The sequence below is a fragment of the Astyanax mexicanus genome, chromosome 1, assembly GCF_023375975.1.
Source record: "Astyanax mexicanus isolate ESR-SI-001 chromosome 1, AstMex3_surface, whole genome shotgun sequence".
In the NCBI taxonomy this organism is placed as follows: domain Eukaryota; kingdom Metazoa; phylum Chordata; class Actinopteri; order Characiformes; family Acestrorhamphidae; genus Astyanax; species Astyanax mexicanus.
Genome location: NC_064408.1, coordinates 125,256,590 through 125,283,860, shown reverse-complemented (window position 1 = coordinate 125,283,860; position 27,271 = coordinate 125,256,590). Strand labels below are relative to the sequence as shown.

Here is a 27,271-nt window from a genome sequence, read left to right as displayed (position 1 = left end):
CTCACATGAGCACATTATATTCTTATTTATTATATTATATATTTGATTTGATTTTATTCTACTTTTATTTTATGTTATTCCTTAGGTAAAATAATTAAACCCTGGTATTAGCACATTACATTTCTTATTTTATTAAATTGAATACTTTTATTTTAAGTTCTGTCTAAGGTATATAAAAAATAATAATTCTGGTATGAGCACAGTACATTTCTTATTTCATTCAAAATTATATTTTATTTGATTTTACTCTACTTCTATTTTAAGTAATGCTTAAGGTAATATCTTAATAATTTAATTGCATTTTATATTTTATTTGTTTTTATTCTAGTTTTGTTTTAAGTTGTGCCTGAGATAAAGGGATGATAGTATGCAAACAAAACACTAAGCTAAACACCTCAAAACACATTAAAAAATTGTGTGCAACTTAAATATGATAAAAACCTGTTTTCTATATAAAATATATTTACTATATACTGGTATGCGCATGTTATAATTCTAATTTTATATTTTATTTGATTTTATTCTATTTTTGTTTTATTTATATATTTTTACTATATAAATAGTAGTCACGGAGTCACGGAGGAGAGAGGGCAAGTTCATTAACCCAGCTGCTTTAAAACCACACACACACACACACACACACACACACACACACAGACACACACACACACACACACACACACGCACACACACACACCTCTCTATATAAATATGTGTAGTTCTTTGTAATCAGTGAATTATTTTAGCTAAAAAGTACATGTATTATATATTTTTGTATAAATATGTATAAATACATACAAATAAGTATAATATATTTATATAAAAATATTTTTATACACATTCCCCCATTTTGTTTTACTTAATATAATCCACAAGTAGCTATAAAATACTAAAATAAAACCCCCCAAAAGAACCCATGGTGCTGTATGTGTGTCCCATACCCTAAAAGCTGTGTAAAGTTCTCTACAGAACTCTGTCTGTCTTTCACTTTAACTCATGAAGTTCCTTAGTGACATATACTGAACATCCTCAGAGCATCATTATAGGACAGTGTGGGAATCTGTATTTATTTATCTTACCTTATTTACAGAATATAGAAGTGTTGGGTTTGTTCTGGAGATAAATCTAAACTAGCTCCTTTTAAACGTGTATTATTTGCTTTTACAGCACTGTTACATCAATTTAACCATTTAAATGCATAAATTAAAGTTTTACACTCCAAATAACTAGTTCTTATTATATTTCACATCTTAAATTTACTAAATATTTGGCCAGTGACCCCTAGCAGTACCACTACAGTCCAGTAGAGGTCAGTAGCACACAGTTTTTAAACCAATGGTTTTTAACGAAGAATTTGCCATTACATTAGGACCTGGTTCTTACTTATTTTTAGATTTGATGAGTGTTTTGTGGACAGAAACGTACAGTTGTTCGTCCTCCTGTGGCAGAACTTCAGCAGACTGAGTAATTTGGTTAGTCTGAAGGCCTGTTTGTTCACCATGTCCACTTTCTCCAACCTATGAAAATCTAATTCCAGGGTGGGTTATATAGAGGGGTTTAAATCCCCCAGTGTTGAGCTGTGGAGCAGTGGAACTGAGTTCTCTGGAATGATAGAGCTCTATCCAATACTTGCATGGGATGTGCTGGTTGGGGAGTTGGAATATATATATATATATATATTATTGTATTAGTTACAAATAAAACTACATCATCCCAACCTGTGTCCATCATTACCAGCCAGGGCACATGAACACAAGATGTTTATACTTCTTATCCAACCAGACTCAAATTCACTTGCTCCTAATGAAGATATTTATCTGGAAAGTGGTTTAATTTAACGATGAGAAGCCGGAATGTGAACAAGCTGAAATTAAATAGGATTAACAAGTCTAATTTAAAATGTAAGGAGTAGAAAGTTCAGATAATTGTGTGAAAATATAAGGAGTAGAAGTAAAAAGTTGTCTGAAAAAAATAATTACAACAGTAAAGTATAGATAACCAACATTTCTACTTAAGTAAGGTAATCCATTGTTGTACATTTTTGGAGCTGATACTGTATTTTAAAATCAGTTCAAACACTAAAAGAGACAGTTCTCCACTTTATCTGTGGTTTTATAGGAATTGGTAGAACGAACCCAATCACTATTCCTCAACTGCAGTACAAACTCCTGCATATCAGAAACCCAGACAGAGAAAGTAATAATGCTTCATACCGGTCAGTGTGAGCAGAATCAGAATCTGAGGGTGCAGCGTTCCCATTCTTCTTCTGAAGCTTGAATCTCTTCTCAACAGCTACTGAAGGTTCTGTGACTGGGTAGTTCTGTATAGGACTAAACAATTAAACAATCTGGTTCCTCAATTTCATGTTTGTACATGTAAAAGCAGAAGTTTAAACCCAGAAATTAGCACTGTGTCTTCATCTTCAGACCATCAGACAGAAGGACGAATAGCAGGAACTAGCATGAGACTTCATGCTTTCAAGTTGACCCCAACTGTTTTATTTACAGTAGCTAAAAGATACACATACAGAGACAAAATATATAACATACACTGCCAATCAGTGTCACTGCAGTGCTGAGAATAAGGAACCACCACCCAAATAATAATAGCTGCTCTGTGGTTGTCTATCCTGTGGGTTTCTGGGTATAGAAGAACAGGGTAAAAGTAAGATAATAATAAAGTATGCAATAAAACAGATACTGAACTTCAGCATGTAATTATATATTTAATCAGACATTTGCAGCAAAAATCCTGAGGTATTTAAGAGTTTCAGAAATGGAATTTTTTTGCCCCATATTTCAGACCTAATTTCTGGATTTGCAAATGGTCAGTGCTGATACATGGGTAAAATTAGAATCTTACTTTACTATAAAAACACTGATGGCTCAATAAAATTGGTGTTTGTACTGTAGATACCTTAAAAGATTTTTTCGGACTAGTCGAAAACAACTGATGACACAAACAATAAACAATGTAACAATGATAAAAAACTCCATAATAAACTCTAAAAATAAAATAAAGAATAATACTCTAAAATAAAAAATACATTTTATTACAATATTCATAAAAAGTGTGATAAACTGTAGATGGATGAATCAGTTTGAACACGTTTTTCACACAGTGTTATTCTATTTTACACAGAGTCACTGAGGAGCCAGAACCATAAAGCCCAATCCCTGCATGGAGGGGCTGAGTGAAGGTGGTGTAGAGTGTGTGTAAGTGTGTGAGAGTGTGTGAGGGTGTATCAGTGGAGACGCTGTAGAAGGACAGAGTGCCGGCGGGACAGTCCACATACACTCCTACTCTCCTACAGCCGGAGGGAGGAGGGGGGAGTTCAGTGGTGTTATTATTGTGTTGAACAGAGTAACTGTTCTCAGAGCAGCTCAGACTCCAGGAGTTTATATTACCTCCAAACCGACAGTCTGATCCGTCTCCTTCCCTGCTGATGGTTTTATAACTCAGAGCTACAGCAGCTCCTCCTCTCCCGCTCCACTCAGCCTCCCAGTAACAGCGCCCAGTAACTCCCTCTCTACTCAGAACCTGCGACCACCTATCAAATCTCTCTGTATGATCAGGATATGGCTGCTGCTTTTCTCCGCTCACCACTGTCCTGTTCTCCTCACTAAAAGAGAGATAACGATTTACTGTGTTTGGATCCAGTGTGAAATCACAGAACCCTGAACACAAGAACACACATTACACAGATACAGAGAGAGAGAGAGAGAGAGAGTGTGTGTAAAGTGTGCGTGTGTGTGTGAGTATGTGTGAGTGTGTGTGTGTTAACTTACATTTCTTTAGTCCTGGTTTCATTCTGATCTCCCCTCCAGATTCCATTCTAAACACACACACACACATCAGCAATTTTAGTTAAATATATCATATAGTAGATGAACACAGTGAAGTTTATAGGATGCGCAATAATTCTTTAAACAAAATTAGGCAGGTGAATACATTTCACCCTTGTCCTTTTATTGAATACCGTTAATTATGGGAACAAAAATTGTTGGTAAGCTCATTGACCTTTGAACTACATACACAGGGTGAATCCAATTATGAGAAACGGTAAAGATGGCCCACTGCAGTTTTTTCCCTCTTTGCATCTTCTTGTGAGGAACATAGTGAGGAAATGGAAGACCACAGGCACAGTGGTCTTCCATTTTTGGCTATATGGGAGAGTAATGCAGAAGAAGCCTTTTCTGTGCACACGCCACAGAGTCACTTGAGGTATGCTAAAACTTAAACACATTTAAACAAGCCAACTTTATTTTGGAATAAGGTGCTGTGGACTGATGAAACTAAAATTGAGTTATTTGGAGGGTGGTATGCATGGCGGAAAAAGAACAGGTATTAGTTTAAACAGATTGTGTTCATCTATTGTTGTGACTTAAATGAAGATCAGAACACATTTAATGACCAATTTATGCATGTTATGTTCACAGGGCCATTATGACAAAAATCCACATTAATATTTGTTCTTCTTCAGGATTTTAATAGTCTTTTCATTTAATAGTGGACAGTGAAGTTATAAACATTAACATTAGCCAGTATAAGAGAGGCTTTTAGTTGCTTAGAAGTTCTTTGAGACCTTATCGCATGTTAAACGCCTTACTTTTTGAGTGATCTTTGTTGGTCGAGCACTCCTGGGGAGGGTAACAGTGGTCTTAAATTTCCTCCATTTGTACACTGTAATCTGTCTGACTGTGGATTGGTGGTGTCCAAACTAGAGATAGTTTTGTAACCTTTTCCAGCCTGATGAGCTTAACAGTTCTTTCTCTGAAATTCCTCAGAAATCTCCTTTGTTTGTGCCGTGATGTACTTTCACAAGCATGCGTTGGGAACAGCAGACCATACCAGATACCAGTTCTTTGAATAAACCAGGCTCTGCCCACTCACACCTGACTGTTATACCATTGACTGAAAACACCTGACTTTAATTTCACCTTTAAACTAATTGTTAATCCTAGAGATCTGCATACTTTTGACACTCACAATTATGCAATATTGAATCATTTTCCTCAATGATTATGACATGATATGTAAGAAGGATACATTTTTTATGCTTAAATATGGATTAAATCTCATAACTAACACTCAATCTTTGACATGTCCCTTTTCTCTCTCTCTGTTTTCCAGGCAAACAACACTAAACTATTATTTTGGTCTCCCTCTCAAAAAAAGTACAGGGAAATACCAGCATTTCATCTTTTTTTATTGTAATCATAATTAATCACAGAATATATTAATACATTTTTTAAGCAATTGATGTGATCGTATTATTTACATTTACATATCCATATAATTTTAAGCTTTTAAAAATATATTTTTAGTTTAACAATTTAACAATAAATAAAAAAACAAGTGTTGACGTTAATGTTTTTATTTATTATATAATAATAAACTCAAAAATAAGGTAAAAGAAACAGAATAATAATATGAAATATAGGCATAAAGGAACATACAAATGTTAAACAGTGTAAAAGTAACAGAAGCTCTGTGAATATAAATTCAAAAGTGGCACAAAATAATCTAACAAATAAAACAATATGAGTTGAATATGAATAAAGAAATACATTTTATTACAGTAATCATAAACAGTGTGATAATCTGTAGATGGATGAATCAGTTTGAATTAATAAGTCTTTAGTCTGGATTAGAAATTATTTATACAGCTTGTGTTTCTAACACCTCTTAACCTCCCCAATACACACACACACACACACACACACACCCACACACACACACACACTGTTACACACAGGGTTATTCTATTTTACACAGAGTCACTGAGGAGACAGAATTATGAAGCCCAATCCCTGCATAGAGGGGCTGAGTGAAGGTGGTGTAGAGTGTGTGTAAGTGTGTGAGAGTGTGAGAGTGTGTATCAGTGGAGACTTTGTAGAAGGACAGAATGCCGGCGGGACAGTCCACATACACTCCTACTCTCCTACAACCGGAGGGAGGAGTGGGGAGATTAGTGCCGTTCTTATTGTGAAGAACAGTGTAACTGTAATCAGAGCAGAACAGACTCCAGGAGTTTATATTGTCTCCAAACCAACAATATGATTCATTTCCTTTCCTGCGGATGGTTTTATAACTCAGAGCTACAACAGCTCCTCCTCTCCCGCTCCACTCAGCCTCCCAGTAACAGCGTCCAGTAACTTCCTCTCTACTCAGAACCTGGTGAAACCCATCAAATCTCTCTGGATGATCAGGATACGACTGCAGCTCCTCTCTACACTCCACCCTCCTGTTCTCCTCACTCAGAGAGAGACGAGGGTTTACTGTGTTTGGATCCAGTGTGAAATCACAGAACCCTGAACACAAGAAACACACATTACCCACACTGCACTGATACAGAGAGAGAGAGAGAGAGAGCATGTTTGTGTGTGTGTTTGTGTGAGTATATGTGTGTGTATGTTTATGTGTGTGTGTATGTTTGTGTGTTTTTGTTTTTGTGAGTGTGTGTGTGTATGTTTGTGTGTGTGTTTTTGTGAGTGTGTGTTTGTGCGAGTGTGTGTGTGTATGTTTGTGTGTGTATGTCTGTGAGTGTGTGTGTATGTTTGTGTGTTTTTGTGAGTGTGTGTTTGCAAGTGTATGTTTGTGTGAGTGTGTGTGCGTGTATGTTTGTGTGCGTGTATGTTTGTGTGTGTGTATGTTTGTGTGTGTGTATGTTTGTGTGCGTGTATGTTTGTTTGTGTGTTTGTGTGAGTGTGTGTGTGTATTTTTATGTGAGTGTATGTTTGTGTGTGTGTTTGTGTGAGTGTGTGTTTATGTGTGAGTGTATCTGTGACTGTGTGTTTGTGTGTGTTAACTTACATTTCTTAAGTCCTGGTTTCATTCTGATCACCCCTCCAGATTCCATTCTACACACACACACACACACACACAAACACACACACACACGCGCACACACACACACACACACACACACACACAGAAAGAAAACAGTGTAAACTCATTTTATCTTTATTCGGCTTCTTCCCAATTTCTTTTTTTTTCTAATTATTCCGAGTTTTTGATATTTGTGACATTTAATGTTTAAAATAATTTAATTTTAATATGAGACACAGATACAGTGGTATGACGAGGTTTGGGTTCCCCTGATAATTTTCATTATTTTCCTTTATAAATCATTGGTTGCTTGGATCAGCAATTTCAGGTAAATATATCATATAGATGAACACAGTGATATTTGAGAAGTTAAATGAAGTTTATAGGATTTACAGAAAGTGTACAATAATTCTTTAAAGGTCTCATTCCATCGTTTTTAAATTAATTTTAAACAGTCTAGTTGTGGTCTCTAGTATGAATGAAGGGGAGTCCGGCGCGGATACCCTGCTTTGATATCATGTTATTCAGCTAAACTAATGATATTAATCTCTTACCTCAGACTTGGTTTCACCACATCGAAGCCCCAGAGTCCGCTCTATATCATAGAATCCGATGTGAACGTGATACTTACACAGCTTACATAGCTAACATAAACTACCTCTGTAAACAGAAGCTGTGAACAGAGCTGTTAGCTCCTCCTTAGCTAACGAGACAGTGTGGGCTCTGCTCCAGCCCTGGGCCTGTGGGCGTCTCCGAGCCGAGGGGATCAACTTGTTTTTTTGAGGCTTTTCTTTTATTAGCTACTGCAGACAATAAAGGTTGAGGAAGAGTTTCATGTGCAGAATCATATACAACTTAGAGAGACCTACTGTATTTCACAAATAACAAGATAAAGTAGATTTTAGCGGAAGGAGACTTTCGCTACTTTAAACAAAATTAGGCAGGACCATAAATTTGGGCATCCTTGGATTTTTATTGATTTGAATACCTTTAGCATTGGAGTAGGAACCGGGGGGGATGGGGGGATGTGTCCCACCCAATATCAGAAATAAGTGGATTTGTCTCCCCCAAAAATTATACCGCAGAAAAAGCAGAAATTGTTTTAAAATAAACTTTTATTTTGAAAGTGCGACAAAATCTGCATCCCCGCCATGAAAAGCGGTTCTAATTAAAGTTAGCTAAAGCAATTATCTCCACTTCTATCAAGAACATGCGCTCCCAAGAGGGGGTGCTTTTCATGGCGGGGGTGCAGATTTAGGCACTTCTATGGTGCTGAATTCAGCACCACCGGCAGGAAAAGCCCCTTCTCTCAGGAGAGGCTGAAGGTAAAGTTTCTTTTTCCTTATTTCTTACGAGTCAGCTCAGCTTAAAACAGTATCTTGTGTATTTCCATTTTCTAAGTAAAGTTAAAGTCAAGAAGATGTGGGTGCGCGCTCCCGAGAGGGGGTGCTTTTCCTGGCAGGGGCTAAATTCAGCACAACACTGGCTTTATACGTGAGGTCAGTGATGAGAGCAATGAATCACAACAATAACATTTTTTTTTTTGCTAACAGACTAGGAGAGTTTGGGTTATCTAACGTTTATATTAACTGCTGCCAAAAATCTATATTAAACGTAAAGTTACATTCTTTTAATAAAAGGACACCATCGTAAGAAGTGCTTTCAGTAGAAAAAAATTAAAAACACAGGACCCAACGCTACTGAGTTTTTTTAAAAAAGAGTGGAGAAAATGTAAATACACAACAGAATATACTGTACATGCCAATACATAGTAATAGTAATAGTAATAATAATAATAATAATATTTATTATAGTAATAGTAATAATAAAAATAACCACAAAATCTGTGGGTTTTTTTTTTCTGTAAAAAGTTTGTTATAGGGGGTTCCCATTTATCCGTTGTAGTGGGGCACTAATTAGCATGACACCACACCTGAAAGCCTCCTGTTTTCCCGGGCAATTCACAGTCACATGGTGACCTCTGAACTGGTAAGATGCGTATTCACTCTCTCTCAAGTAAATATCCCTCTTTAATTAGCTTAGCCCTCTATAAACTTTACAAATCTGCTGAAGGAGGTATTATAACTTCAAAGTGAAGCTCAATTATCATTTTTACTGAAAACACAGCGTAAATTGTGTGTTTACATCCAGCTTTTGTAGCTCATGAGTTTTTCCCTATGCAGGAGAGGGAGAGATGTACGTGTGTGCTATGCTAACTCTGCTCTGTGTCTTGTGCTCAGATATGTTTGATTTGAGTAGTTTATTTCTAAAGATGATTACTTGTTGCCCATTTTGATATTTGTGATATTGACATATGTTGTAATATCTTCACGGTTGGTTTTGTTTAATTTATCTATCCATTACTTATTGTGTTTAATCTAAAACTGTACCTGGTTAATTTAAGCAGCATTATTTTTTTTTTAACTTGCACAGTCACATGGTGAATGCTGAACTGGAGAGGTAGAGAGGGAGTGTGTGCCTGTCTGTGCTGTGTGCAATGCTAACTCTGCAAAATGTCTTCTGCTCAGTTCCAGCAATAAATGAGAAGTCTGACTGTTCATTGTGGTGTGGCTGTCCCTTGACTGTATGAACACGTTTACATAAAACTGGTGCCATCACCCGAACCTTCCTGTTCAGTTGCAGCCGAGCGGCGGGGTCAAGCTGTGAGTTTGTGATGCCTGTAGTATTGCTTCATAGGGTTCATGCAGCAGATGACACCTTACATTAACAGTCAGTTGCATTAATTGTTTTTTCTGTGAAATAGACACTTTGTGTACTTTGTATGGGTTTAATATATCCCATCTTAATGCACATACCATGGCTGGTAGAGGTAGGAATCATTTAAAGTGTTCTCCCCACTGGTTAGAACTGGCAGAGCATTGCACATGTCAGATGAAACCATAGGTCTCCCACATGGGTTACAGTTGACCTAGGATAGCCCTTTAGGTTCAAGGGGTACCCCTCGTAATGTGCCAGTGATGCAAACATGTTCAGCTCCCAGGGATAATTACAGTGAAGTGACCCAGCAGTTGTGTGAGTTCATATGGGAACTTGGGGGCCAGATTATTAAAGACCATTGCAAGTCAAATATTAGCCAAATTACTGCTGCCCCGTTAGCACCATTCTGTACTAGAGAGACTGAAAGCCCCAACAATTCACGTGACCTCTCAAAGATAACTTTTATTGTTTGGTCAGACATATAAAGGAACCTCCAATGTTCAGAGGTGATGGTAATGAAAATGACACTGTTCAGGAGTGGATAGATATTATGGAGCTATATCTAACCAAAGGTAGTTGCCCTGACACAGAAAGAGCAAACATAATTCTAATTTAAGTCATCTTTTGTCTAGGGTTAAGAACATAGTAAAGTTAAGAATTAAGAGCAGCTCTGCCTTTAACACAGAGTTCTGAGAAAACATATGATGTGTTAAAACGTTACTTTAGTGATGGTCCTGTGTCGTCTTTGCCACTCGCCAATTTCTATGCCACACTGCCCAAAGACAAGTAGAGCCCAGTTTGACCACTGGGTCAGGTTAAACTCCACTGCAGGGTGGGCCTCCAACTATCTACAGTGCCATGGGGGTAGGTTGGAGAACATCAATACTGAGATTCCTATAATGTTCATACAAAACTGCAACAACCCTGACCTATACAGTGTCTTCAAGTGTAAACACATGAACAAATGGTCATTTGAGGAAGTTCAGGAGTCCATAGATGAGTATCAGAAGGAGAGTCAGTCATGCAACCCTCTTAGTGTGCTTAAAACTCGTACAGTCCAGGGTACATCAGCTTCAGCAGCTGTTAGTTCTGAAGAAACTAATCAGGAAAAGCACATTATTTTAAAATCAGCACAATTTGTCCTCAGTAACACCTCAAACCCCCATGAAAATGTTGCGTCTAGTTCAAATGCTTTAGAGTGGGTTCTCAGTGTCACGCCTGGCCCTGTTTCCTGTCTGTCCTCGTGCCTGTGTTTTCCCTAGTTTATTCCCTTGCCCTGTTTTAGTTTATCCTGCCTAGTTTTATAGTCTCCCCGTTTGTTTATCTTTAGTACCTCTTGTTTGTTAGTTTTAGCTCGCCTCTGTTTCTTGTTTTTCTTTGTTTCTTGTTTACTTGTTTATTTGTTTATATTTATTTAATAAATTTCGCCCTACCTGTGAATACGTCCGCCTCCTCGTCTCTCTGCCTGGGTCAATCCTGACAAAAAGACCGACCATATGGATGTAAACCAGTGGCATGCTGCTCGGAAGGCGGACCTGGAATTTCTCCGCCTCCTCGCCGAGCAAATCCGAGGAGATGAACCGCTCCCAGCGCCTTTCCTCGGGTTGGAGCCCGTCAGCACAGCTTCAGTGGCGCCCACCGAGACCCACAAGGGGATCCCGTGGACTGGCTCCAGGATGGCGATCCGCCATGCTCCATTCGGGACCCCGGCATTGGAATCCCCGAGGCCTCAAGGACGCCACAGGCCTCGGGGTAGACGTTTTAAGGGGTCCCGCCAGCCGGAGGAGAAGCCCGTTTCCGGGGAGGATTTTCTTGGGGGGGCGCTTGGGCTGTGTGCGGTCAGCCTCGATCCTCGCCCCGACGAGGACGGGGGTGGCATGGATGCAGGCTGTGAGGAGTCCTATTCCTGGGACTACTCCGATCTCCTCACACCTGCGTCCAGTGAAGAGGAGTTTGAGGACTGCCCTCCTGCACCAGCCCGCCAGCCGCTACTTCCTCCTGCGGTAGCTGCCGATCCGCGCCCTGTGTCTTTCGCGGTGGCAGCCGAACCGCAGCCCGTGATTCCCGCGGTAGCAGCAGAACCGCGCTCCGAGACCCCCTGCGCGGCGAGCCAGCCGCGGTCAAAGACTTTCCCCGCGCCAGCTTTCACCGGCGAACCAGCGCTCCCCGCGCTACTCACACCTGACGCTGCACAAGAGAGTAGGACTCCAGTCCGGGTTTTTTCTTCAACCGCAGCTTTAAGCTCCAGTGCTGCAGCGTCGGATCTCTTCTTGCCACGCCCCGTGAAGCACGCGTCTGAGACGCTGCACCCCATGATACAAGCGGCGGCCGCGCCGCTCTCCGAGACTTTAGCGGCGGCCACGCCTCTCTCCCAGACTGCAGCGGCGGCAGCGCTGCTCTCCGGGATTTCAGCGGCGGCCGCGCCGCGCTCACAGACTGCAGCGGCGGCAGCGCCGCTCTCCGAGATTTCAGCGGCGGCCGCGCCGCTCTCCCAAGCACCAGCAGTCCCAGCTGCTCCAGCTCAAGCACCAGCAGTCCCAGCTGCTCCAGCTCAAGCACCAGCAGTCCCAGCTGCTCCAGCTCAAGCACCAGCAGTCCCAGCTGCTCCAGCTCAAGCACCAGCAGTCCCAGCTGCTCCAGCTCAAGCACCAGCAGTCCCAGCTGCTCCAGCTCAAGCACCAGCAGTCCCAGCTGCTCCAGCTCAAGCACCAGCAGTCCCAGCTGCTCCAGCTCAAGCACCAGCAGTCCCAGCTGCTCCAGCTCAAGCACCAGCAGTCCCAGCTGCTCCAGCTCCAGCACCAGCAGTCCCAGCTGCTCCAGCTCCAGCACCAGCAGTCCCAGCTGCTCCAGCTCCAGCAGTCCCAGCTGCTCCAGCTCAAGCGCCAGCAGTCCCAGCTGCTCCAGCTCCAGCGCCAGCAGTCCCAGCTGCTCCAGCTCCAGCGCCAGCAGTCCCAGCTGCTCCAGCTCCAGCGCCAGCAGTCCCAGCTGCTCCAGCTCCAGCGCCAGCAGTCCCAGCTGCTCCAGCTCCAGCACCTGCACCTCCCAGAACTATGTTTGGGCCCAGGCCCCGTATTTCCAGGCCTGCTCCTAGGCCTCCTGACTTTGCCCCTAGTTATGTGCCCAGGCTGTTCCCACAGACTTTTACCAGTCCTGGGCACCCACCTATGTCTTTTGTACCCCTGTCTCTCCCTGTCCTGGTCCCCGTATCTGTGATCGTTCCAGTTCCTGTCCCCGGTGGTTTCTCTGTTCCTGTCCCTGTTACTGTGTTTGTTTCCGTCCCCGTCAATGTTCTAGTCCCTGTTCCCATGTCCGGTCCCGTCCAGTCTCTGTCTCATGTCCAGTCTCCGTCACCTGTCCAGTTCCCCGTCCAGTCTCCGTCACCTGTCCAGTTCCCCGTCCAGTCTCCGTCACCTGTCCAGTTCCCCGTCCAGTCTCCGTCACCTGTCCAGTTCCCCGTCCAGTGTCCGTTCCCTGTCCAGTCTCTGTCCCCTGTCCTGTCTCCATCTCCTGTCCAGTTCCCTGTCCAGTCTCCCGTTCGGTCTCCTGTTTTCCCCGGCCTCTCCCTGCCGCCAGCCCCCGGGGTTTGTTTTTACGCGCCTCGGGAGCTGCGCGTTTAGGGGGAGGTTTCTGTCACGCCTGGCCCTGTTTCCTGTCTGTCCTCGTGCCTGTGTTTTCCCTAGTTTATTCCCTTGCCCTGTTTTAGTTTATCCTGCCTAGTTTTATAGTCTCCCCGTTTGTTTATCTTTAGTACCTCTTGTTTGTTAGTTTTAGCTCGCCTCTGTTTCTTGTTTTTCTTTGTTTCTTGTTTACTTGTTTATTTGTTTATATTTATTTAATAAATTTCGCCCTACCTGTGAATACGTCCGCCTCCTCGTCTCTCTGCCTGGGTCAATCCTGACACTCAGCATGTTGGAAAAGGTACTTGAGCGCACTAGTCAGACCCTTCACAGTGCCGCTGTACCTCATGTGCCACCATTGGGCTTGTGGTGTAGCCAGTCGAGATCACATTCTGTTGTGATAACTGCAGTACAGCAATGTTGCGCTATTGACGAGAAAATCGCAGCGCATGGGCTTAACCGCTGCAACCGTGATATTGCCGTTTTCCAAACACGAGGGCCTCTTGTTTTACACTTCAATGTCTGTGCAAGAGTTAATATAATTGTCTTGTTATCATCAAGGGTGAGACTTTGGGAGCATTTCAGCTTCAAGCCAAATTAAAAAGGAGAGCCAGCCAATTTAAATTAGGCAACATGCACAGTGAGTGTAAGAAATGTGGCTGTTACTCAGGGAAAAAACTGCGATATTAATATTAAAAGGTACTTATTATATAATCAATTATCTACATTATTTTTTTTTCTAATTTTTTCCATTTCCTCTCCAATTTACTTTCACGGCAAAATCTGGAGACTGTATTATTCAACTGTAACAATACAGTATTAATAAGCAGCACATTATAAATATAAATCTCTGATAATAATTACAGCAGCCCTGTAACAGCTCCTGATTTTCCGCCCAAACAGTTAGCCTTCTTTTCCTATTTAATATTACAACTTTAATCTTGAAGTCAGCTATTTTTATTTTTACATTGCTCTGGTGTACTTTCAGTGTCACTTTAGTCTCCAGGCAAATTCTCATTTGAGATTGTGATGTGCTCTTCATCACGCAGTGTGCTGAGATCAGAGGGGGAGTATAATTTTAGCAGGTGTAAAATTGCCAAATACCAGGTTTTCAAATGTGAACTGGGTCATCTCCCCAGATTTTACTATTAAGCTGTGTTTAACATATTCTCCTAAAATGATCATTATGGCTGAAAGGCGTTCAGAGTTATTTAGTTCTGCAACACCCGTCTTTCTTTCATTATATACAACTAAACTAGCCCTGCAAGAGTCTTTGCTTGGCTTTATATCTTGCTGTGTTCTGAGTGAAATATAAATATAAAGTAGAGATGGGTGTTTTTGGGGTCGACCGATCACCGATACCGATCTTGGGCGGGGCCAAATGCAACATTCATGCCACACAGGTGCCAGGCATACTTGGTACAGATTTCTCTAATTACATCCACGCCTAAGCAGACACTGGTAATGTACGCTGATAATAAATAAACAGAAGAGCGTTACTGACCAAAATAAACGCTTTTCAGGAGAGATACAAGTTATAACACAGAATTTTTATATTTATATGCCAATACCGCAGGAATGTGTATCCCAACATCAGCCACCTCACAGCCTGTTCTTTGGAGTCAGCTTACTGCTTAAAATAGTTCATATTTACTGTTAATATATAAGTAATAATATATTATTTTAATAAGATAAACAGTAATCTAACAATCCAACTAGAGCTTAGATTGGGCAAAAAAAAATCCAGCCTGACTCTGTCCGCCCTCATAAACTGTGATTACGAGCCCAGACCCGATTTAAATTCCACATTTTTTAGTAAGTAACGTTACAGCATGGAGCTTTTAACTGAATTCCCAAATAGCTGGAATGAACGTAATAATAAACAGTACAGCACAGAAGTTGTTTATTTTCTTTTATCTATCAGCGTCATGAAGGAAAGTCGGACTCTACCAGGGAGTCAAAATTCGGCACACCTGTTATTTAAATTATTATTTAAATGAAAACATTTATGTCACTTTTCATTCAAGCCTTCCACTCAGCTCAGAGGGCCACTTTAAATGACCGATTCACACTGTTTTGAATACTTTGTTGTCCTGAGGAGCGCTACATTAATCTACACACTTATCTATTCTGAAAACAGTTTATTTGGGTGAGCAAAGCACGTTTGAAGCCTGTTAGCCCGTAAAAAAAAAATAAATAAATAAATAAAATAATATATATATATATATAGTAAACAAAGCAGAAAAATAGGACTCTCTGCTCAGTAACAGTGTCAGGTTACCCCTCCCCGCACCTGATTGGTCGACAGAGCTGATTCACATGTCTTTCTTCAAAGATTCTGCACATGTGCATTAGTAAGCTGTTAACCCAGCCAAACCTTTGAATAAGGCATTACAATCGATATTATAATTTTTTATGCCTCAAATTTCTTAAACGTAAATGAGGATTTGGCAAATGGATTGATGGATTTACTCATTTGGAGCGATTTTGAAGCAGCAGGGAGAGGTAAGCACTGGTGGGGGCTGTGTTTGTGTGAGTGTTGACCTCTAGAAACCCTGGGGGATTAATTACACAAGCTGCTGTAAAACTGTATAATACTGCCTAACGCACTTTTTTGGATCTAATTCAGGAACCGTACAGTGAAATGGTTTGCAGTTCCGTATTACATGTCCGCATTGGATCAAATATGGACGTACGAAAAACGCAAATATGCAAATTATAAATAATATTTTTAATGGAAAAAGGCGTATTTCGTAAATGTTTATTTTCTAAAAGGAAATACAGCTAAATAGGCAAGACAACTGAAAGGCAGAGATTCTAAGACTTAATATACTGCATATTAGGTGTCTATATTGAGCCTATAATTATTCATAAACACAGACAGATTAATTATGACATTTTATGACATGTGCAGGCCAGGGCGCCTAAAGACGATAAAGTAGAAGCTTTTGCATTTAATGCCAGTGTTGCCTACTCTCTTAGCCAGCTTGGAACCTAGAATGGTTCTTTAAGGATGACCAAAACTAACGCGTAGCTAAAGGTGGGTAATCCAGGTCCAGAAATTAAAAATCCATCCCAGGGATTAGGTTGAATTAGCACCAGAGCCAGCCAGGCAATTGGAGTGAAATCCTGGGATGGATTTTTACTTTTTGAACCTAGATTACCCACCTCTACACCTAAACTCATAAAATTAAAAGCTCACAAATGCTCTCCAAACTAACTAACAACCCTGAATCATAGCCTAGACCTAGCAAGCAAACCTTGGCATGTATAGGCAAGTACCAAGCCACAGCAAACATTTCAAATTCTTTAGTGCATCACTAGGTTACTAGAATATCTTGTCCATTATTGACTGAAGGAAACATTCAGTTTACTTCCGAAAGGGTTGTTTTTACATCCAACCATTCCGAAGCCACTCGCTGCAGCTGGCGACAAATGGGGTCTTCATTGCTACAAACCTTCTCATGGGTCTCAGTTCAGAGCATGACATCTCACTCCTTTTCTGTCGAGCCACTTCCATAAAGCTACATGCATCTGTTTTGTTCTTGCTGGAGTTTGACGTGACGTGCAGGTAGGATAGATCAAATACAAACCAAAAGAGGGTCTGAATGGTATATGTTTATACTTGTTATCCAACCACAAGCTTTCCTGATGGTGCGATTTATCTGTTTGTTTTTATGTTGCCAGAATAAAATATGAGTAACGAGCCTATTTTTGAAAATGTAAGAAGTAGAAAATACCAATAAATGTGTAAAAAAGGAAGGAGTAGAAGTAAAAAGTCATCTAAATAAAAAATGAATTCACTTAAGTATAGATACCCAAAATTTCTACTTAAAAAAGGTAACAAATATTTCTACTTTGTTACTTGACACCTATGCCAAGGACAGAGCAGAACACTCTACTTGACAAGGCAGAGATTCTTTTTGGTTGACATGGAACAAGACATACAGAAATATGTCAAGCACTGTAAGGGCTGTGTAGTGAGTAAGACTTGTATTGAAGCCTCCTCTCATTTATGTGTTTGAGTTCTATCAGTCCTGCTCATCAGATGATTTCATGACGGCTCCAGATTGTTGTGACCAAGCCATATTGGAAAATGCCTCCACACAGATTTGTGTACAAACACTTTTCACTAGTGCAGGGTAGTTAAGTTAATTCACTTGGCTATTTGAACTGCTGTTTTAATTAATACAATTTTCGAGATTTTTACACATATAAAATGCCATTCATCAAATTTGTCAGATTTGGCAAATTTGTCAGATTTTCATAGTTTCCAATTTTTCTTAACTGAAAAATATGAAGGTTGTTTTTACACCATGTTCAATATCAGAACTACATGTAAGATTGAGGGGAGCTGCTTGCTAACTTTCAACAGGTTGTGCACAACCAGACCAATAACACATAATCCTCCACTTTTACCAACACCCACAAACACACACATCAGAACAGTTGTTCATACCTGACCGTGTAGCCTGGATCTTCTAGTCTAGCAGAGAACAGCAGTGGTCCTGATTCTCCTGGGTGGTTGAAGGTCAGGTCCAGTTCCTTCAGGTGGGAGGGATTTGAACTTAGAGCTGCAGCCAAAGAAGAACAGCCTTTCTCTGAGACCATACAACCAGATAGTCTGCACAGAAAGAGGGAAATCAGAGAGGCAAGTTGAGAGAAAGGAAAATTATATTACATTGCATTTAGAATTCAGACAGCAGAAAGTAAGTTTAAATAACTATATATTTTTGTTTATGTTTATCATTTGATACTACAGCAAACTGTAAATTCTATAAGCACATTAAATGCTCTTTAGATTACACATTCAGAGAAAAATTTATTAAATGCTTCAGCAATACCACCACTCACACATAGTATTATGATTGTGTTACGAAAGTCTACATGGTCCAGTGACCACTGATGAAAGCTAGTAACTGCACTGTGGTGGTCATCTGGGTATTGACCATTGAGGAACAGGGTGAAAGAAGAATGATAAAGTATAGACAGAAACAAAACAGATGCTAAATTATAGACCTATAAGATGCTGCTATATGCTTAGTAGAGATTTTAAAAGATCAAAATGCATCTAGAAAGGAGTTGGTCGCGGCGTTGTTCTTGTCAGGTGTATAGAGTTTAAGAGTTCATATACGGTGGAAAATATAAATGAAAAGAATTAAAGAATCCAACAAAGTCTAACAATATCAGTAGTACTGCTTTATAAAAGTGTGACATTAAACTGGTTCAAACATATTTATCCCTTAGTAATGAATTGAGAGAGGTACTAACCTGAGAATCTGCAGTTCACAGTGTGAACTCTTCAGTCCAGCAGAGAGCAGCTCCACTCCTGAATCCTGCAGGTCGTTGTTACTGAGGTCCAGCTCTTTCAGGCAGGAACTTTCCAGGCTTACAACTGATGCCAGATTTTCACATGCCTTTACCCCAAGATTACACATAGCTAGCCTGGAGAGTGAGGGTACACAAAGTGATTACAGTAAAGTCAAAGTGGACTTTACTGTGGTGTTCCGTAAAGTGGACTTTACGGAAGTTAGGTTGGAAGTCTTTAACCCACTTCCACAGCTAGAACTAGAGAAAAGTATCTCCTCTTCAAACAGCACAACCTGCACACTTGATGCAGTTCCCACAAAATTACTAAAACAGGTACTACCATATATTATTATACCTCTGTAAACTCATCGCTCACCCTGGGGCATGTACCCAAAGCCTTTAAAACAGCTGTAATTAAACCTCTGATCAAGAAACCAAATCTTCATCCTAGTGTACTAACTATAGACCTATTTCAAACTTACCGTTTATTTCTAAGGTTTTAGAAAAAGCTGTGGCCCAACAACTTTGCTCTTACCTGCAAAGAAACCAGATCTATGAATTTCTATCTGGATTTAGGCCTTATCATAGCACCAAGACAGCTTTAGTTAGAACAACAAACTATCTACTTATAGCCGCCGACCAAGGCTGTGTTTCCCTACTGGTACTTCTCAATCTGAGTGCAGCCTTTGATACACTAGATCATACTATCCTTTCAGAAAGATTAGAGAACATGGTCGGTGTAACTGGAACTGGAACAAAGTTATTAGAAAACATGATGTGAATTTTCATTGTTATGCAGATGACACTCAGCTCTTCATATCAGCCAAACCTGATGACAGAGTGAGATTAAAGAAAATCGAAGATTGTGTAAAAGATGTAAAATCATGGATGTCGCACAACTTCCTCCTATTAAATAGTGATAAAACAGAAGTTCTAATATTAGGCCCCAAAGCTGCTAGAAATAAATTATCAGACTTATCTTGCCGACTTCTCCGTCACCCCTGGTTCAGCAGCTAAAAACCTTTGAGTTATTATAGATTCAGATCTAGCATTCGATAAACACATATCTAATGTTACTAGAACAGCTTTTCTACACCTCCGTAATATTGCCAAGCTAAGAAACGCCCTATCACGGCACGACGCAGAAAAATTTGTACATGCCTTCATTACCTCAAGGCTAAATTATTGTAATGCGCTACTGTCTGGATGTTCCGGCAGTAGCTTAAATAAACTTCAGCTAGTTCAAAATGCTGCAGCCAGGGTCCTTACTAAAACTAGAAAATTTGAGCATATAAGTCCAGTCCTCTCAGCACTGCACTGGCTTCCAGTCAAATTCCGTTAACGTATAAAGCCCTACACAGGCTCGCTCCTGAGTATTAACGAGACCTCATCTCCTATTATGAACCACTGTGATTACTTAGATCTCAGGGTGCTGGTTTCTTAGTAGTTCCTAAAATTCAGAGGAGCTCTGCAGGAGGAAGAGCTTTCTCTTATAAAGCGCCTCAACTCTGGAATAATCTCCCCGAATATGTTCAGGACTTAGACACAGTCTCAATCTTTAAGTCTAGACTGAAAACTTACTTATTTAGTTTAGCTTTTGGTAATTAATGTTTTTCCCTTTAGATAAGGCTGCAGATCCAGGGGTTCATGGACAGAGGGTATTGTGGTAAACTGAGATGCTGGTGCTGTTGTTCTCCCACTGCACACGATCACTCAGGTTTGTGGACGGTGGAGTGGGTGGATGCCAGTGTTTCAGGGTGCCTCCATGTCTATGTTACCTTCTGGCTCTCTACCTTTAGTTAGGCTGTTTTATTTAGATCTGCCGGAGTCATTAGCCACACTCTGATAATGTTTTATATTCTCTGTTTTACATAAATCCAGTCAAAACTAATTCCATCTCCCTGTCTTCCTCCGAGTTACTGAATGCCCACCTGTCTGACCTGATACCGATGGATGTTGGACCCTCAGGCTATAATGTCCCCTGTCTGGCCAGACTGGAAGTTTCTGAAGTCAGCTCTTCTCCATCACCCACCCACCACAGATCAGCTGCTCATCATCCATCTTACTCTATAAGCCATCAGTGGCGCTGCTATACTCCTGAATATATAAAACCTATGTGGATGTATGAAAGACTTTTTTAAATTAATTTAAAAGCCATTTGACCAGTGGTAGGATGGTCCCCCCTTAAATGTGAGTCTTGATCTTCCCAAGGTTTCTTCCTCCTCCTGCAGCTCTGAGGGAGTTTTTCCTTGCCTCCGCGCTCACTGGGGGTTCTGTATTCTGTATTTTCTATGTTTAATCTTTTGCCTGACTCTTTGTCCTGTGATCACGTTTCTGTAAAGCTGCTATATGCCAACACCAGTTGTAAAAAACGCTATACAAATAAATTTGATTTGATTTGACTTTTAGTGGAGTATATCTTTCAGAGCATAAAGTCAGATCACTGTCAGCTAGTATGCAAGCGTAGTCTGTAGCCATTTAACACAATTCCTCTTATTTAGTACTTATTGTTACTTCATGGTCATGAGAAAGAACCACTTACAGAAATTAACAAATTAAATTAGGTTCTGTGTTTTTTTTTCAAGATAGACTCAGGGTAATAAACATACCATATAGGAAGAATTTGAACCAGTACACTCACTACTCGTTTAATTCAGTAATGAATTACAGTGGGTACTGACCTAAGTGTACCCAGTATCCAGTGGGAACTCTGTAGTCCATCAAAGAGCAGCTCCACTCCTGAATCCTGCAGGTCATTGTTACTGAGGTCCAGCTCTTTTAGGGTGAAGCTTTCTGACTTCATAGTACAGCAGATAGTTTCACATTGTTTCATGGTGAGATCACAGCCAGCTAGTCTGCACAAGAAGAGTAAAAAGAGTACAGAGTTCAGGGAAAACAATGAAGATCTAATGTGATTAGGCACTACAAATATTTTTCTTAAAATGTTTTCACGCGTTCTGCAACAGATAATGAGATATATGGATTTAGCATCAATTTCCCTTGCCAAGGCAAGGCAAGGCAAGGCAAGGCAAGTTTATTTATATAGCACCTTTCATACACAACAGTCATTCAAAGTGCTTTACAAATTAGAAAATACACAGAGAAGTCAAATTAAAAAAACATGTAAAAGAATAACAGTAAAAATGGAAAATAAAAACTAAAATAAGAGTAAAGCATGATTGATTCAAACATGATTAAAACAAAGATAAGTAAAATTAAAAATATGTAAAAGAACAACAAGGAATTGGAAATAAAATTAAAATAAGAATAAAACATAATATAAAAGTGCCGTTACGGAATAAAAGTGGGTGGAGCTGCAGTGTTTTAAACTGAGCTGAAAGCCTGATCAAACATGTAGGTTTTTAGTCTGGATTTAAAAGTGTTTATTGTTGGGGCTCTTCTAATGCTCTCTGTTAACTGGTTCCATTTAAGAGCAGCGTAGTAGCTAAACGCTGCCTCTCAGTGACTTTAGGCAGCTCTAACTGACCAGTTCCTGATGATCTGTTCTGCTCGGCTCATACTGCTGGAGCACATTAGATAAATATGCTGGTCCTGCACCATTAACACATTTATAGACCAGTAATAGTATCTTAAAGTCTATTCTGTAACATACTGGTATCCAGTGCAGGGATTTAAGGATGGGGTGATGTGCTCTCTTCTTTTACTCCTAGTCAGAACTCTGGCTGCTGAATTCTGAATCAGCTGAAGCTGTTTGATGGTCTTTTTTGGGAGTCCAGTTAGGAGTCCATTACAGTAATCAATCCTACTAGAAATAAAGGCGTGGATGAGTTTCTCCAGGTCTGCTTTAGACAGAAAATGATCTGATCTTATTTATGTTCTTGAGGTGATAAAATGCTGATTTTGTGACGGCTTTGACATGACTGTTAAAAGTGAGATCAGAGTCAATTTGTACACCAAGATTACGCACTAGTTCTTTAGATTTTAGGCTTTTTGAATCCAGATAGGTAGCTAGTCTGTGCCTCTCATTACTTTTCCCAAATAAAATAATCTCTGTTTTATCTTTATTCAACTGCAGAAAGTTCTGTCCCATCCATTTATTTATCTGCTCAAGGCATTTACACAGTGAGTCAATGGGACTGAAATTGTTTGGGCAGAGGGCCATGTAGATCTGAGTGTCATCTGTATAGCTGTGGTAAGATATCCCATAGTCACAAATGATTTCACCCAGAGGAATCATATATAAGTTAAATAAGAGTGGCCCAAGATTTGAACCCTGGGGTACACCACAGGTCACTGGCACAGTCTCAGAAATATTTTTTTCCATTTCCACAAAGTATTTCCTTCCTTGAAGGTATGAACTAAACCATTTTAGGACAGTTCCAGAAAGTCCAACCCGGTTCTCAAGTCTATCTATGAGAATGTTGTGGTCAATGGTGTCAAAGGCAGCACTGAGATCAAGCAGTAGTAGAATGGACATTTTTCCTGAATCTCTGTTTAAGCGAATGTCATTGATAACCTTAATTAGCGCAGTCTCAGTACAATGATTGGGCCGGAAACCTGACTGAAATTGGTCTAGACAGTTATTTATGGACAGAAAATGCATAACTTGCTTGAAGACAATTTTTTCAATTATTTTTCCAATGAATGGTAGATTAGAAATTGGTCTGTAATTGTTTAATAAGTTTGTATCTAAATTTTTCTTTTTTAAGAGAGGCTTCACAACGGCTGTTTTTAATGAATTTAGAAAAACACCCGACATCAGTGAGGTATTTACTATTTGAAGAATGTCAGCTGATATTGAGGAAAAGACATTCTTTAAAAACTTTGTTGGTAATGAATCAAGACTGCAGGTGGATGATTTGAGGTGACTCACTGTATCAATTAAAACTTCTTCATTAATAGTGCTAAATTGGGACATGTTGACTATGATGCATGGTTTTGGAGAGCACATGGGCTCATTGGTGAATATAGATGTACTGATGTCTTGCCTGATATTGTGGATTTTAGTATTAAAAAATGTAGCAAACTCATTACATCTCTCAGTTGAAACTAGCTCAGGGGTCATGTATGTAGGTGTGTTAGTTAGTCTGTCAACCACAGTGAAAAGAACTTTGCTATTGTTAATATTATTGTTAATAATGCTGGAGAAGTAGGATTGTCTGCATGTGCACATTATTTTATTGTAATCACGGAATCTATTTTTAAAAATGTCTTTGTGAATGTGAAGCTTGGTTTTCCGCCATCTGCGTTCAGCCTTTCTGCATTCTCTCTTTTGGAGCTGAACTGCAGCATCATTTCTCCATGGAGCTTTCTGCTTGCATGGCATGGTTTTAACTCTAACTGGTGCAATCTCATCTAAAACTCTAGCAGTTTTTGAGTTAAAACTATCCAGCAGAGTATCTACAGAGTCTGATGGTTTGCATGGTGCAGAGCACACTTTGCTCACAAAAAGTTCAGCTCTGCAGACTATTTATCATAGAAATGTCAGTGATGGGAGTACACTGTTCAAGTGACTAACATACAGTGGCTTCCAAAGTATTCATAAGTCTTGAACCTTTTCACATTATGTTACCTTACAACAAACTTTTTCATTGAGATTTTAAGTGAAAGACCAATACAAAATAGCACATATTTGCAAAAAGCAACAAACAATACATATGGTTTTTAAAAAAAAATATTAAATAAAAATATCACAGTAAATGCAGCTTGGCCATCCACAGTCTTTCTTTGTCTTTTTACAAAGCAGCTTGGCCATCCACTGTCTTTCTTGGTCTTTTTTAGTTTTCTTTCTTTTAATACGAGTGAGTTTTTCCTTGCCACTGTTGTTGCTGCCCTTCTCCATAGTGTGAAATGTGTGTGGTACTCATTAACCAGGGTCAAGTTATATTTATCATAGAAATTGCGGTGTTGACCATTAAGTAATGAATTGAGCCTGAGAATGTGCAGTTTACAGTGAGAATTCTTCAGTCCAGCAGAGAGCAGCTCACTTCCTGAATCATGCAGGCCATTGTAACTGAGGTACATCTATTTTAGGGTGGAGCTTCCGATGTTTAAAACTGATCCTAGATTTTAAAGATTTTTTTACATCTAGCTAGTCTGCAGAGTGGCAACAAAATAAAAAAAAGGAGGGATATTAAGTACAAAAGTGAATTACAGGTGTATATATACAGCTGACTCAGGAGCACAGTCCTCATCTCCTTCTACAGATGTGTGGTGGAGAGCGTTGTGTGCTTCAGCATCTGTGTGTGGCATGGAAGCTGCTCTGCTGCAGACAGGAAAGCTCTGCAGAGGGTGGTGAAGCTGCACAGAAGATTGTTGGAGTCAGCTTCCCCAGCACCACGGGCATCTACACCTCCAGATGCAGGAAAAGAGCCACCTGCATCAGGAAGGATCCCACCCACCCAGCACACAGACTTTTTGTCCCGCTCCCCTCAGGCCGGAGGCTGCGGAGCATCAAGTACAAAACAACCAGACTCAGAAACAGCTTCATTCCAGAAGCTGTAAGACTCTTAAACTCCACCTAAACAACAGTCTGCACTGACACTTTACAAGGACAATTACTGTTTACAAACACTGTCACTTTAAACTGCACCGAGACACTGTATGCTCTTAATTCACACTATCATGCTGCTATAGCAAACTTGCGCTCTGTACTTCATGTTGCTGCCACCTGCCTACTCTCCCTATTTTTTGTGTATTTATCTTTATGTCTATTTTGTTCTACTCTATTTTATTGTGTTCTTATTTTTATTTTATTTTATCTATATTTATCAACTTTAACAATTGTTGGTGTAAACTAGACTGTGAGATCACAATTTCGTTCCTCATGTACCACATGTGATGCGAATGACAATACAATCTCCTTGAATCCTTGAATTTAAGTTTAAAAGGCATAGCAGTATTAGGGTAAAAATGAATGTAATGCCGTAATGATAATAAAACAGGAAACAGTCTATTATTAGTAATATATTACTAATATTATTTCAGTAACAATTTAACAGTAATACTAACCTGAGTGTCTCCAGATGACAGCGTGAACTCTGTAATCCAGCACAGAGCAAATCAACTCCTGAATGCTGCAGGTCATTGTAACTGAGGTCCAGATTTTTCAGGCAGGAACTTTCCAGGTTTAAAACTGATTCTAGATTTGCACACGTCTTTTGACCAAGATTACAGCTAACTAGTCTGCTGAGTAAGAATAGAAGCCAAAAATTTAAATGAGAAACTTTTATTGGAGAGATTTTATACAACCACAGTTCCAATGAAATTGAAATGTTATGTTAGACATAGATAAAAACAAATACACTACAAAGACAAGATATTTAATAATACATTTTTTGCAAATATTCACTCATTTTAAATTTGATGTAACATGTTCCAAAGAAGTTAGGACAGGGCCATGTTTATCACTGTGTTACATTAGAAACACTCAATTAGCAATTGTGAACTGAGAACACTAATTGTTAAAGCTTTGTATCTGGAATTCTTTGCCATTCTTGCTTGTGCCACACATTTTCAATGGGAGGCAGGCCAGTCTAGTATCCATACTCTTTTACTGTGAAGGCATGCTTTTTTTAACATGCAGAATGTGGCTCTGCATCATCTTGCTGAAATAAGGACATTCCTGAAAAAGATGTCCCTTGAATGGCAGCATATGTTGCTCCAAAACACGTATGTAGCTTTCAGCATCAATGTTGCCTTGACAGGTTCTCCATGCTATGGGTAGAAACACACCTCCATACCATCAGAAATGTTGCCTTTTTAATGTTGCACTGAGAACAATACGGGTTCTGTTTATACTGGTACTGTCATTCCCTCTCCACACTTACTCATATATTGCACTATTGTCTTGGATATTTTTTCCCTTACGTATGTCTATCTGTAACCTTGTTGTATTGTACATTTGATCCCATAAATTGTAAATTTAGTGCCTAATTCTCAATCATTCTTGCATAATTTTTCATTTTATTTATTAGTACTTTAGTCAACTATTGCTTGTTTTGTTTGCCGTAACTTTGGGTAGAAGAATCCCCTATATGTCCTGTACGTATGCATTATTGACAATAAAACTACTTGAACTTGAACTATCTGGACAGTTCTTTTCTCTGTTGCTTGGAGGACACACCATAATTTCCAAACATAATTAGAAATTTGGTGTTGTCAGACCACAGGACACTTTTTCTCTTTGCATCAGATAAGATGTTAATTTTTAATACAAGGCTGCCTGAGACATCAAATGTCCTCAAAAAACACCTGTTTGGAACATCGAACAGGTAAACAGGTGAGTGTCATAATTGGGTAAAAAGAAGCATCCGTGAAAGACTCATTCACGAGCAAGGATGGGGAAAGGTTCAGAACTTTGTGAACAACTGCATTAGCAAATAGTCCAATAGTAGAGGAACAATGTTTATCTATGTGCAGCTGCAAGGAATTTAGGGACTTTATCTACAGTCCACAATGTCATCCAAAGATTGAGAGAATCTGGAGAAATCTGTGCATTTAAGAGGCAGAAAACGTTAGGTTATGAATATAACCCCTGTTCCCTGAAGGAGAGGAACGAGGTACAACACATAATGTATGGGATATCACGCCCTTGCGTGTCTGGCTGAAGACCTTTAATCACGCCTAAAAGGCAGATGATGCATAGTGACGAGGGCAAGAGGGCCCGCCCCCTGCAAGGAGACTGATTATTTCTGCATACCATGGTTTTGATGGCCAGCAGGGAGCTACAAGTATCTGAGACAGGTTCCCCTGGCGCACCCTCTCCAGTGTTGGCATGATCAGCTCCACTGGGGGGAATGCATAAAGCAGAGTGTTGGGGCAGAGGTGTGCCA

The 27,271-nt window shown here is 39.9% G+C and overlaps 1 protein-coding gene across 8 annotated transcripts in view; it reads right to left on the bottom strand.

Annotated features, from left to right (window-relative positions):
* Window positions 1-3,060: 3,060 nt before the first annotated feature.
* The window catches only part of LOC111189851 (NACHT, LRR and PYD domains-containing protein 12), a 38,896-nt gene continuing 14,685 nt past the window's right edge, over window positions 3,061-27,271 (bottom strand). The window contains exons 6-12 of one of the 8 annotated variants that reach the window (XM_049468376.1): window positions 25,449-25,622; window positions 21,158-21,331; window positions 18,438-18,611; window positions 17,626-17,790; window positions 6,817-6,863; window positions 6,188-6,314; window positions 3,062-3,550 (exon numbers count right to left, since the gene is read on the bottom strand). In XM_049468376.1, coding sequence (XP_049324333.1) covers window positions 3,124-3,550; window positions 6,188-6,314; window positions 6,817-6,863; window positions 17,626-17,790; window positions 18,438-18,611; window positions 21,158-21,331; window positions 25,449-25,622 — 1,288 coding nt within the window. In that variant the 3' untranslated portion in view covers window positions 3,062-3,123. Of the gene's footprint in view, window positions 3,678-3,788; window positions 3,836-5,361; window positions 6,315-6,816; window positions 6,864-17,625; window positions 17,791-18,437; window positions 18,612-21,157; window positions 21,332-25,448; window positions 25,623-27,271 lie in introns of those variants that run through there. The other 7 variants (XM_049468384.1, XM_049468381.1, XM_049468389.1 and 4 more) reach the window with 7 other exon arrangements.